General features: G+C 38.0%; 1 protein-coding gene across 1 annotated transcript in view; it reads right to left on the minus strand.

Moving 5' to 3' along the window:
* LOC122817052 (bactericidal permeability-increasing protein-like) overlaps positions 1–13,654 on the minus strand; it is a 442,831-nt gene that overhangs the window by 308,100 nt on the left and 121,077 nt on the right. Inside the window, exon 5 of the mRNA XM_044090194.1 lies at positions 4,468–4,531. Within this exon, the coding sequence (XP_043946129.1) occupies positions 4,468–4,531 (64 nt within the window). The remainder of the gene's footprint in view (positions 1–4,467; positions 4,532–13,654) is intronic.

Here is a 13,654-nt window from a genome sequence, read left to right on the forward strand (position 1 = left end):
ATGTCTTATGGGTCTGAAAATTATTCTACATTTAACTGTTTAAATACTTTTTCTAACTTACGTAATCTAATCTGTTCTCCAAGTTCTGTATTATTTTGCTCAGATAATTTTTTAACTTCCCATTCCTTTATATCATGTTTATTTTTTACTATACATTTCTTCTACATAACTTAAAACAATTTCCATAATTTGTTGCTGACTTTCCTTTTTATTACTTTCTTCGTCTTTCATTTCTGTCATTATACTGCTTTCATCTTTTACGATTTACTTAAGTAAAGTGTAAAAAATACTTTTGTTTATACAATAGTTCTCTAATTCTCTCATAATTTTTTTTTTATAATTTTTTTTTTCTTTCTCATAATAATCACACAGGTAAATAGAGATGAGCAGTTCTGATTCAGATCAGGATGCAGCACAACTGACCTGATGTTTGCAGTGAGACAGATAGTTGAGAAGAAGCTAGAGATGAGGAAAGAGTCCAATTGGGCATTCATAGACTTGGAGAGACCATATGCTAAGATCCCAAGAAAGCAGATCTGTGCAGTACTGTGGTGGTTTGAGGTCCCAAAAACATTGGTAGAATTAGTGCAGGCTATGTACAAGGACCTAATGACTCAAGTAAGAACAGTGTTCGGCCTGACAGAGGGGGTTCCCAGTGGGAGTGGGTGTACACCAGTATTCATCTCTAACCTACTGCTGTTCATACTGGTGTTGGACTACATTAGCAAACAGGTTGGGAGGGATAGATCAACAAAGTTGCTGTATGCAGATGATGCGGCATTCCAGGCAGACTCTGAGCAAGAACTCCAGTGAAGTATAGAGCAATGGAATGCAAAACTGATGGCACATTGGATGAAAGTAAGCACAGATATGACAGTGCTAATGGCAGCAAACTGGGGAAATCAGAAGAAGCTGAGAATTGAGATAGAAGGGAAGATTGTGGAACAGGTAAATATCTTCAAGTATCTGGGAGGGGTGGTTGAGGAGAAGGGAAGTCTGGATGAAGAGGTCAAAGCTAGAATCAGATGGGCTTCAGCCAAATGGCACAGAGTGGCAGGTGTAGTCTATGACAGAAGTATGCCAAAGAAGCTGAAACATAAGGCGTACAAGACAGTGGTGCGACCAGTACTACTGATGAAGAAGCTAGAGGTGATGGAAATGAAGTGCCTGAGAAGGGTGGTAGGATGCACTCTGTGGGGCAGATGAAGAAATGAGGACATAAGAGCAGAACTCAAAGTAGCTCCAATTGCAGAAAAGATCAAAGAGAACAGATTACAGTGGTTTGGACACATGTGCAGAAAAGCAGAAGATAATCCGATGAGGAAGATTTGAGACAGACAGGAAGAAAAGCAGAAGATAATCCGATGAGGAAGATTTGGGACAGACAGGAAGAATGTAAGAGGAAAGGAGGACGTCGAACAAACAGGTGTGGATGGATTGTGTGAAAGAAGATCTGCGATACTCAGGAATGAATGTTGAAGAAGTCAGGAGTGTGGCATTGAATCAAGAGAGAAGGCGACAACATGATTCCTTGATCCCATGTAGAAAATGGGGGGGGGGGCTGATGATGATTATTATCACCTCTCTATGTATTTTAGCACATTCCTGCTTTTATTTCTTTATTTTTCCAAAATAAATACCTTTTTTTTTATATTTTCTTTTAACAGCAATCAACAATTCTGACCAATTGAGGTAAATTCTGTTATATTAATATCTTTCTTTCTCATACAGTTCCTTCTCATGTATTCTTTTTTATACCATTTAATATCTTTATATACTCTTCATTATAATATATTTCTACCCATACTGTAAAAATTATCTGAAAAACCTGTCATAAGAGTTTCTTATTCCATTATGCATATTTCCTCTGATACAAAAACTAATCTATTTCAGTTTTTAAAGATCCTCTCCATGTTTTTTCTTCCATATAACTAATTTTCAGCATTGCGTTATTTCCATCATCCTTTTTACATCTTTTCCTCATTTCATTTTCTTTAAGTCACAACTGAAATCTCCTGTAATTATCATATCCATGTTAACAAAAACATAATCCAATATTTTCTGAAATAAATTCTCCCTTTCTTTGCATACACATGCATATATAATAATAATTCTATACACTTTTCCTGCCATCTTAAATCTATAATAGTTATATTTTCAATTTTTACTAATATAATATGCAGAATGTCTATTACCCTTTCTACATAGAATTGTTATTGCTAAGCACTGTTCATTCTCTATATACCATATTATTTCCCCATCCCATATTTTTGTGTCTGTAGCCTTTCTTCCTGTGTCAAAATCCTTATGTCTTCCAAAATAATTATAGCAACATCACATTTGTTGCACCATTCTAAAATTAATATTCTTCTAATAGCATTTTTCATACTATTAACATTCACAGAAATCATTTAAGTTATTCCTTTCTCTATTTCTTAGTTTAGGAGATATCATCCTGTACTAATTCATTATAAGTAAGGTTTCATCCATTCCCTTTGTTTTTTTTTTTCTTTATGGTAATAATGTCAAATTTATTTTTCTATCTTTACCTCTTCTACCAATATAAGTTTATCTTCCTCTTATCATTTACCAACTTATATCTTCTTTATCAATAACTTCTGATTCTATCTCTAATTCATTTTGTTTATTATCTTTTCCAGCATCTCCCTTTTTATCTAAGGTTTCGCCTATTTCTGTCTGCTTTTCAATCCTTTATTTATCTTCCTCTTTACCTTGATTTGGGATACTTATCTCATCCTCTTTTTCTTTACAATGCATCCATAAATGCCCCTTTTTTATATTTATAACATTAAAGTTCACATTGTTTGCCTGATATCCTGTTTTACCACATATATAACATTTCTTCTTATCACAACTATTAATTAAATGCCATTCTTTTCCCCAAAATTAATAAGTCTTAGGTTGTCCCCAATATTTCACCACACTCTGTTACCATCAGTATTTATAACACTTAGAATATATACAATTTTAACCATTTCCATTTTCAGAATAATATTACAGTCTCATACACTAGTCCATAAACTGGTATCATCATAAACTTTTGAAATGTCTCTTATTTCTTTGCATATGGTTTCTAAATATTCTTTTAAAGTCTCTCTATTCATTTCCATTTGGAATTGTATGTGTACTTTCTTTTTAGTCTCTCAAAAAGATGCCCTTATTATATATTTATTCAAAGGATTGTCATTCTGTCTTTTTTTATATTCACTCACAAATCTCTCCATAGCCTGCACAGTCTCAAAAAAAAAGTCACAAAATGTTTCCTTGTTAATTAGACTAAATGGTCTTACCTCTTGTACTTATGTTTCCAGTGGTAGAATTACATTATCCCATATCTCATATCTGTTCAGTTCCTTTTCCTTTTTACTCAGTATTCTGACTGCAGACTTTTTTTAGCACTGTCTTCTTCACTTTTTCTATCTCTCTCCTCCTTCCCGTATAGCTGCTACACTCTCTGCATATGGCCCTCTTTTTGCTGTTTTCCTCTGACATCTACTTTCCATCTCTTTCATTTATTTTCTCCATTATATCACCCCAGGAAACCTCATTCTCTGGCTCACTCTTATTTACTAAATCATGCAGTGTACCAGTCCGCAACTCTACGGACTGGAGAATTGTAATCATACACTCCTCTACGGCTGTTTCCTTGGCTTGCTCAAACAACATCCTCTGGAATATGTCCTCTGAATCCTTCATCACAATGCCACATATTGCCTCTGAGCTGGCATTCACCTCCTCCCTCCTGCTTTTCCATCTCATGCACTGTCCTCCCCCCGACCTCTGTGTTAGGAATGAGAAGTGCGCACATATTCACCTTCCAACAGCAGAGTGAATACTGATCATGAGTAGGGGAAATTTCCCAATGCCCTGACCAAATTTCTCCTAGTAGTATAAATGCCACCTTGGGTCTCTCCTGAAAAGAAATGACTAGCTAGTGGGACTAACCAGGTCAATACAAGAATAAATAAAAAAATAATGTATCAAAATGCTTTCTATAATAATCAGCTGTATGTGTTTATACATTTCCTTTGCTAGACATTTCTTGATGTAATGACATGTTTCTATATCCTGTCATGATCAGCATAATTATATCATCAACACCATCATCATCATCACTGTTATCATAATTAGAGGCATTTCTGAAAATTCAAATATATGCATATTTACTTATCTAGAAAGAGACCTCATGTCTGTCAGGCCCATCCAACTGTATAGCTTGCCTATAGGCAGCTTCGAACATACTACTAAGAGCCCACTTGAGTGACTACAGTAGCACAGGAAATGAACAACATAAGAATCAATAATAATGAATGTGTGGAACAGCCAATGTGCAGCTCCAAATGTGACTAAACTCATTGTTATGTACTGTATCCAGTGACATTAATAAATAAAGAAATAAACATACAAACTTATGCTACAGTATACAAACATACAAATAAATTATACCTGCTTCTCCATTGCCTTTCGGACTGCTTTATTAATGTGCTTTCTAAACAGTCTGTAGAGAAACCTGTGAAGAACAGAAATAGATATAACTAAATGGTTCAGTTTTTTAAATCACTTACCCAGGTTATTAAAATGTGATAATTGTGGGTTCTCTAAAATATTTTAATTTAATGTTATTATGTTACTATAACTGCATACTGGTAACCAGTGCATGATGTGTGAATTAAAAGAAATGACTCTGTTCAACCTCACTTCACATCTGTTTGTAGTGTGCTTGAATTTGCCTCCAAAACATGAGTCTCCAAAGCTGCTTTAAAGGCATTGCACATCTATAGAAAACCACAGTAATAATTTAAAATTCAGATTTACCTGAATTTTTATATGAGCAAAGCCATATAGGCTCTTAGTGAGGCAATATGTCAATGTTGAAATCATAGAATGTATGTGAAAGTGTGCCTGCACTCAGAGTATGCAAGTGAGAAATGAGGTTTGGAACAGACCAATTTGTCCAGGGAACATCTTCAAGGGGGCGGGGTTAGATAAATAGAGTAGCAGGAATTGGGAGGATAGGGTTAAATAGTAATGGATGAGGTTTGGGAGGAAGTGAGGTAGGGAGGGGCTTAAAGGATGTTAGGCAATCCTACTGGAGTAGGAGTAGGACCCCTAAGAGGGGTCATGGTGAGAAGGTGTTTGCTAACTAGACACAACTGATCAGGCCTGAGGTTCATCATTGTTTCTGTTTTTGTAAAGGTAAGGTGATTAATCTGTTTTCTTTTGCAGATGGCAGAGGTGAGGAATGAGGTGGGCTGCTGTTGGCAATCTGAAGGAAGAGGATTCAGTGGATGAAGCCTGTTTTTAATGGATGTAACAGTTGCTTGGTCAGTGCACAAGGAGGTCAGAGATGGGCGAGCAGTGGTTAGTGCCCCGATGAAATGACTTTGAAAGGTAATGCATTTTATTGCGTGCTTTTAACTGTTTTTAGGGTTTTTGTAGGCTAGCCAAAATCAAAAAATTCAACATACTGCTCTTATTGTCCTTCGTGGGAGCTGAGTAGAACTCTAGGGTGAGTTTAGTGGATGCGCAGTAATTATAGGCATAGGAAGTCACTAGGTTACTGGTGCTAGGGCCCTTAAAAGTCAGTTTATTTATATTTGTTTTAATTATCGTTATTATGGACTTGTATTTGGAAGTAAGGCATTCTGCTGGGGGAGGCTGGGTTGATGTTTGGTAGATGATATGTTAACAAGTGTTTGTTTTGTACTCATTAAGGCATTTCAAGGTTGGTGCAGCTGGGTAGTGTAAGGCCAAGGGAGAACAGGGTATGTTGAGGGCAAGTTATAGCAGGGTTTGATATTTACATAGGGGTAGTTTTGGGTTTTACTGGTGGGAGGAGCGGCACCAATTTCAAGAGCGGGGGTAGTTACTACATTAATGGCTCTAATGTTTTGATGAACTAGCCAGCTTCAGTTAAGTAAGATTCCTTAATCCAGAGTACATTGCATGTTGCTCTTATTTAAGAGGGACATGGGTGATTGTTGCCCATGTCCAAAAGGGATATAGGTAGAGCCATGGTGGGGAATTTACACCTCAGGTTAGTAATAGGCTATAATAGCAAGACTATGGATGGGTTTTTCTTTGCCTTAATTATGGTTAACAATGTTGTTGGGAACCACTTGGTTGGGAAAAGAGTGATATATTTATTTATAGAATAGGTCTTTTAATGCATTCATTTGTTTATTTCGCATGGGTATCAGTTGTATCGTGAATCTGTGAGGTGTGGAGGAAATCCTACGGGTAGTTTTGTTAACACATCTTAAGTTTCATTGGTGTTTGTATGCTGTAGTAAATGCATTTTAAGCAGTAGATGAAGGAGATATGCCAGTGGTGGTGCATACTGTCATTAAAAAGTTGTGATTATGTGTGAATGAAGTATATGCAGATTTTTCTTTTATAGATCCTTCAGAGATTGCAAATGGAGACGGGCTGACTGGGCATTACTTGGTAGGTTGAAGGAAGGTGGCTTTGACAGGTGAGAGAGGGGGTCGAGGTTGATGGAGTGGTGTGAAAAGAGGTCATGGTCTTCCAGCAAAGCAGCCACACATGGAACTGTTTGTTATATTTTCTTCTCAATAGTTACAATGTAACAGTTTGTTTTACTTGTTTTGGGTGGGGAGCATCAGGTGTGAATTTACATTGTATTATTGGTAGCTGGGGTTTTCTGGGATTGGCTCAGGTAGGGTTGCAGCCTTCAGGGTAGGGGATTAGTAGGTTGCATTGAGTAAGTGGGTTCAGGTGGCAAGCTAGATGCGGTGTCCTTGCATGGGAAGTGTGGCTTGATTTACTGTACTTGAAGGAGAGAAAGGGTATGGTTTATTTTCTACATTCTGGACAGAGTTGGCATGTCGCTAATCTTGTTTCAACCAGGTGGCATAGGGCATTTTCAAGTTTGGTATATTGCTGGTGGCATTCAAGGGTACTGATAGAACTAAGAGGGGTCAGATTGCTAAAGCTATCATGGGGTTTAGGTGCCTTACTGTTTATAATGGGTGGATAGTGTTAGCAAGGCGGCTGTTAAATGGCATTTGAAAGTTTTCGGGTTGTTTCTACATGTCATTGGGCAAGTAAAAGGGCAATGTTTGGTCTTATCCCCTAATGGTGGCTAGATGATGGAAGTTTGGTGGAGGGAAGGTGAACAGCCTGGTCAGGCTGGTGGGAGGAGAAGAGGGGCAGGCTTGCCCTCTTCTCTTCCCCCTCTGGTGTTGGATCAATAAATAGTAATGAAAGTGAGTGGTTATGCTTCTTGATAAGTACATAAGCAAGCGGAGGAAGCTGCTTATTTGGTAGATGGTATAATGCAATAAATGGTAATGGAAGTGAGCAAGTACGCTGCTTCATAAGTAAGTGAGTGGAGGTATGAACGCTGCTTACTGATCAGGATGAGCAGGTTTACACTGTTCTGTCCTAAGATAATGTTACGTGGATGTTATTTCACCTGTATCATGTTTGGTTGAAATGAATGAATATTGGTTAACGTTTATGTTTATGGAAATTAATAAAGGTCGTCAAATGTCATTCGGTGTCATTTGTTTCCTGAAGGGGACGGGGACAAATGAGGTTTGGAACAGACCAATTTGTCCAGGGACATCTTCAAGGGGGGGGGGGGTTAGATAAATAGAGTAGCAGGAATTGGGAGGATAGGGGGAGGATAGGGTTAAATAGGAACGGATAAGGTTTGGGAGGAAGTGAGGTAGGGGTAGGGAGGGGCTTAAAGGATGTTAGGCATCCTACTGGAGTAGGAGTCACATTTTGGCATAAACTTGCTATCCACTCTCCCTCCCCCTTTTTATTAGTAGGGATGTGGTTATATTTAGTTTGGATAGCGTGGAGAAGAGGGGCAGGCTTGCCCTCTTCTGTTCCCCCTCTGGTGTTGGATCAATAAATGGTAACGAAAGTGAGCGGTTATGCTGCTTGATAAGTGCATAAGTATGTGGAGGAAGCTGCTTATTTGGTTGATGGTATAATGCAATAAATGGTAATAGAAGTGAGCGGTATGCTACTTCATAAGTAAGTGAGTGGAGGCATGAATGCTGCTTACTGATCAGGATGAGCAAGTTTACACTGCCCTGTTCTATGATAATGTTACGGGGATGTTATTTCACCTGTATCATGTTTGGTTGAAATTAATGAATATTGGTTAACGTTTATGTTTATGTTTATGAAAATTAATAAAGGTCATCAAATGTCATTCAGTGTGATGTGTTTCTTGAAGGAGACTGGGACAAATACTCAATAAGTCACAAGCAATTAGCACTGTATGCAAAATTCCAAAACCCTGTGATGATCAATTATACTTTTAGAAGATGTTAACTAACACTTGGCAGAGAATGGCAGACTATACCAAATTATGGCTGGCGATATGCTATTTTTCTTGTTATTGTAGTCACTCAGGTGAATCTATTGATGGCTGAACTCCAGCTGTTGAAAAAGATGCTGCCAAACAGAACCCTCATCAGTGCTGTGCTACATCTGCTACATCTTAACTAGCTCTCTCACCAAGAAGTCATTAATACCCCGGGGCAGAGAGTTGTTGCAGGCTGTGTGCAAATGTGTGCTTCACTCATAATTATGCATGACCTTGAATCTAAAGTATGCAAAGTGCTTGTTGCTGGGCATATTGGCACGTGGCACATTCCAGTGTTAAGTATGTGGCACAATACTACTGTCCCAAATTGCATTCTCCCGTATGAAATGATCCATGACCCGGGGCCACATCTCACAGTGTGGACATTTTATGATGGCACTGGAATCACTAAGCGATTAACAAGACTACATACAAGTGATTGCATAGCTGTGTCTTTTTTCACCGAGGCTATGGCTCTGAGCTACAAGAAAAACTCCTACACCACCAACTCATGCTGTTACTGAATATTCTGTGATGGATCCATGTATTGAACAATACATGCCACTGTTGATAAATGGTCTTACTGAGACACAGTGGCTTATAAAATTCCTGCAGGCCCTTCATCTGTTTCTAGTTCTTCATGGCATCTTTCAACATCATCATTAGTGATAAAAAGCATGCAAGATGCAATATGTTAATTCACAGGGCTGTCTGCATAATCTGCATAGCAGTTATAATCTCCCTGGACAGGTTCTCACCTGACCTCACCATATGCAAAAGCAGCTTACATTCATCAGCAAACTCATGATCCCCAAAACTGTTAGTGCTCACAGCTGACCAATCACAGATCCCTGGCTTTATCATCTGTCCTAGAAGGGTCATATTGCTGTATGCAGTTATTTCACCAATGATGCCCAGATGTTCCTTCTCACTGGATGCACTGGACAGAGAGATCTGCTGCATCTCTGCATGTGCCAACTGCACTGTGCTGGATACAACAGATGCCATGGCAGCAGCCGACTAGCACCTGATGTGTGTCTGTCCACCCCTCTGTAAACATGTCATTGCATCCTTTGTGGCCATACCATTGTAAGAGGATGTGTATTTGATGAAGCACAGTGTCCTGAAGGGCAGAAGATAGTCCAGTCATAGCATCAGCATCAGTGCTGTTACTGGCTTCAATCCGGTCATCCTAATTAATGCATGTATCTGCAACACTGGTATCTCAAGCTACTACTAATATATCAAACTCAAATATACATACATTATATATATATATATATATATATATATATATATATATATATATATATGCGTGTGTGTGTGTGTGTTCACTGATGTTTAACAAATATTAAAGTAAATAACATTATACCACAATTAATGTCCACTCACCTCTGTAGCTGAACACCAGCTGCTGAATGGGTCAGGGTCCTGTAATGATGTGCACATATGAAGTGTTTATCCATTATCGGGTAAAATATGAAGAAATGCATGCATGGCACATAACCTGCCACTGTGCTAGATCCCTGTTGTCCCTGCATTTGCACATATACATTTGTTTTAAGTTCCTACTGCACTAACCAAGAACAATGCAAGTAGGTACACTTTCTTCACCTGTGCATAATTGAAATACATATCTGCTTGTTCAGGGAGGATACCAATTTCAGTTCCATCACTTGTTATGAGTGGTGTGGGGCAATAATTTCCCCTTGACACTGGGAATAGTTCTGTGCCACTGAAGGGTGTATGACATCAGCCCCCAGTGGTATTCCTGGTAGCAGTAATTTCTGTAAGGGCTGTAAACATGACCATTCGTGTATGTTCATAAAATGCCAGTGGCAGACTCAGCTAAGTTCCCCCACACCACATTACTCTGCCGATTAAGTCCACCCTGCCTACACATTGCTGTTTGTTCTGATGCCTTGTTTTATGCCATTGCACAACAGCCAGTTAATGTTCTGTAGTGCCCCTGTGGGGGTTTCATCATTTAATTTAATTTTCCTTACATGTGAAATCATTAATATCTACCTTATACATATGTGTGTGTATATCTATCTGTCTATCTATCTATCTATCTATCTATCTATCTATCTATCTATTTATATAGTTTTTAATTTGAAATCATCAGTCTACTTTAGATTAAGAAACAACCGTCATTTGTAATACAAAAGTAATACTCTTTAATATATGTTTTAAGAAACAGCAAAATGTCATGTGTCTTTCATAATATTTGTACTACCCTACAATGTTTTATGCACTTTGGAAAATTATAAATTTACCACATATTACACTATATATTTGTTTAAAATGACCATGTGCAGATATAATATAATTGTGTACTTTAACCACCAGTTAATATTATTAACTATTTCAAGTAACAGCACATATTTATAACTGCATAGAAATATTGACACTAGTAGCTTCTTTTGCCTGCACTGTGATTTTCCCACTGTCTGCCTACCCACAATCCTCCCTGCAGTTGTACGCAGGCTCTTCATTCCATTACCTGGGAATTTCTCCCAGGATCAGAGTGTGAGAGTATTTGGAGGAACCGTCATTCAGGCTGACTTGAGATCGCTACATGCTCTTGCTGACATTCTGGCAATGAAATTGTTTGTAATGGTCTGACCCTGCACCTGAGTATGTGGGGACAGGGTAATGATGTAGTTCCACCGTACAGACCCACAATTCCTTCCTCATGTCAGTGCAGGCTTCTGTATACCCATGTTGAAGGCAACCTTTGGGTAGTGGTTTGGTGAGCCTAATGCTTGTCTCAATGGCTCTCTATTACTCCTACTCCTCCTAGCTCTTCTGTTATCACTCACAACTTCTTACACGTGCCTTCTTATATTCTCCCACTCATTTCCTCTCATATACCATAACTGCTGCAATATCACTGCTATAGCATCTTAATGTCTTCCCCAGCTCTAAATCTCAGTCATCATCTGAAGGCTAAGCATTTTATACTCACCCATACTACTATGTCAACTACAGTTGTACTACATTGTAATTAATTTTATTAAGTGTGTATAAAGTGTTTGTATATATTCTAAACCTACTACCGTTTTAAGAATTTTTACCTTCATTTTTGCTGTATACTCAAAATTTGTGCCTTATGATATACTATATATCCTATTTGTGTTTCACGTGGATTTTTTTCTCCCCGGGCCTCCATTGAAAATGGTCTGTGCTTGGCCCAGTGGACTTTCCCGGTAAACAAATGCCAATAAATAATTAAATAATAAATAAATAAATGGCCACACATTTGCAACACGGCCCCTCTTGATAGAGATTTTGGTAGGGAATGGTCAGCTCTTTCCCACCCTAATACCCATCTCTCACTGTTAGCTTCATTAGCTATCCAAGCTACTGAAGAACTCAGGTCGCCTGGGTCATAGTCAAAACTTTATCCCTGTACAGCAATGGAGCTAGTTAAATACTGAAACATGCTTATTCACATAATATAGTAAACAGACAGAAAGAACAAAATCATCAGTATGGCGCCTACATCAATAGAGCAGTCCACAACATTTCTGTTTTGATGTCTAGCAAACACAGTTATACAAATGCATTAGCATAACACAGATTCTAAAAATATGATGAAACATATTTCTTCATGTTCTGTATCAAGTCCTGTTTTAATAATGCACTCAGTCCAACAAGCAAAACCATACTGGCTATAGACATATTTTATCCTTATATTTGCATGTCAGTACAATCTAAAAAGTGAATCTAGTTATTCTGTGTTTATCAAAACCTCTGACAAATATTTACCTTTGAGGCATAATAGGATCCAACCAAAGACACCATGGCAAAACAGAAAGATTTGTACAAAAGTATTTGCAGACCTCTCTTTATCACTTTATCAAGACATCATGGGAGATATGCATACCCCCCCAAAAAAAAATGAATGCTACACTCAGGCCAGTATAGTTACAAGCAGCTGTACTTCAGGACAGTATACACAGCATTTTTCCAGTGAATCTGCCAGTCAGGCTGAGTTCAGCTGTGTATTTCACCATGAAATAATGGTAAGAGAAACCACATACATATGTAACCTTGTATAGAATGGGTTGGTCTGTGCAAGTATGCAGCTGAGACTTAAAGTTGCTTTTGTGCTTAGCTATGCAGTCTATATGTTTGTATACTTGCATGCATGTGTTCTGTGAGGAAGTCAGTTATTGAACTAGACAGATGTATTACTGACCCCGATGCATGTGTTTATAATATGGATGTACTACTGACCCCAATGCACGTGTATATAATACGGATGTACTACTGACCCCAATGCATGTGTTTATAATATGGATGTACTACTGACCCCAATGCACGTGTATATAATACGGATGTACTACTGACCCCAATGCATGTGTTTATAATATGGATGTACTACTGACACCAATGCACGTGTATATAATACAGATGTACTACTGACCCCAATGAATGTGTATATAATACGGATGTTCTACTGACCCCAATGCATGTGTTTATAATATGGATGTATTACTTACCCCAATGCATGTGTTTATAATATGGATGTACTACTGACCCCAATACATGTGTATATAATATGGATGTACTACTTACCCCAATGCATGTGTTTATAATATGGATGTACTACTGACACCAATGCACGTGTATATAATACAGATGTACTACTGACCCCAATGAATGTATATAATATGGATGTTCTACTGACCCCAATGCATGTGTTTATAATATGGATGTATTACTTACCCCAATGCATGTGTTTATAATATGGATGTACTACTGACCCCAATGCATGTGTTTATAATATGGATGTACTACTGACACCAGTGCACGTGTATATAATACAGATGTACTACCGACCCCAATGAATGTGTATATAATACGGATGTTCTACTGACCCCAATGCATGTGTTTATAATATGGATGTATTACTTACCCCAATGCATGTGTTTATAATATGGATGTACTACTGACCCCAATGCATGTGTTTATAATATGGATGTACTACTGACACCAGTGCACGTGTATATAATACAGATGTACTACCGACCCCAATGAATGTGTATATAATACGGATGTTCTACTGACCCCAATGCATGTGTTTATAATATGGATGTATTACTTACCCCAATGCATGTGTTTATAATATGGATGCACGACTGACCCCAATACATGTGTATATAATATGGATGTACTACTTACCCCAATGCATGTGTTTATAATATGGATGTACTACTGACCCCAATGCATGTGTTTATAATATGGCTGTACTACTGACACCAATGCATGTGTTTA

Source organism: Protopterus annectens, chromosome 12.part0 (assembly GCF_019279795.1).
Source record: "Protopterus annectens isolate FY-2018-M chromosome 12.part0, PAN1.0, whole genome shotgun sequence".
In the NCBI taxonomy this organism is placed as follows: domain Eukaryota; kingdom Metazoa; phylum Chordata; order Ceratodontiformes; family Protopteridae; genus Protopterus; species Protopterus annectens.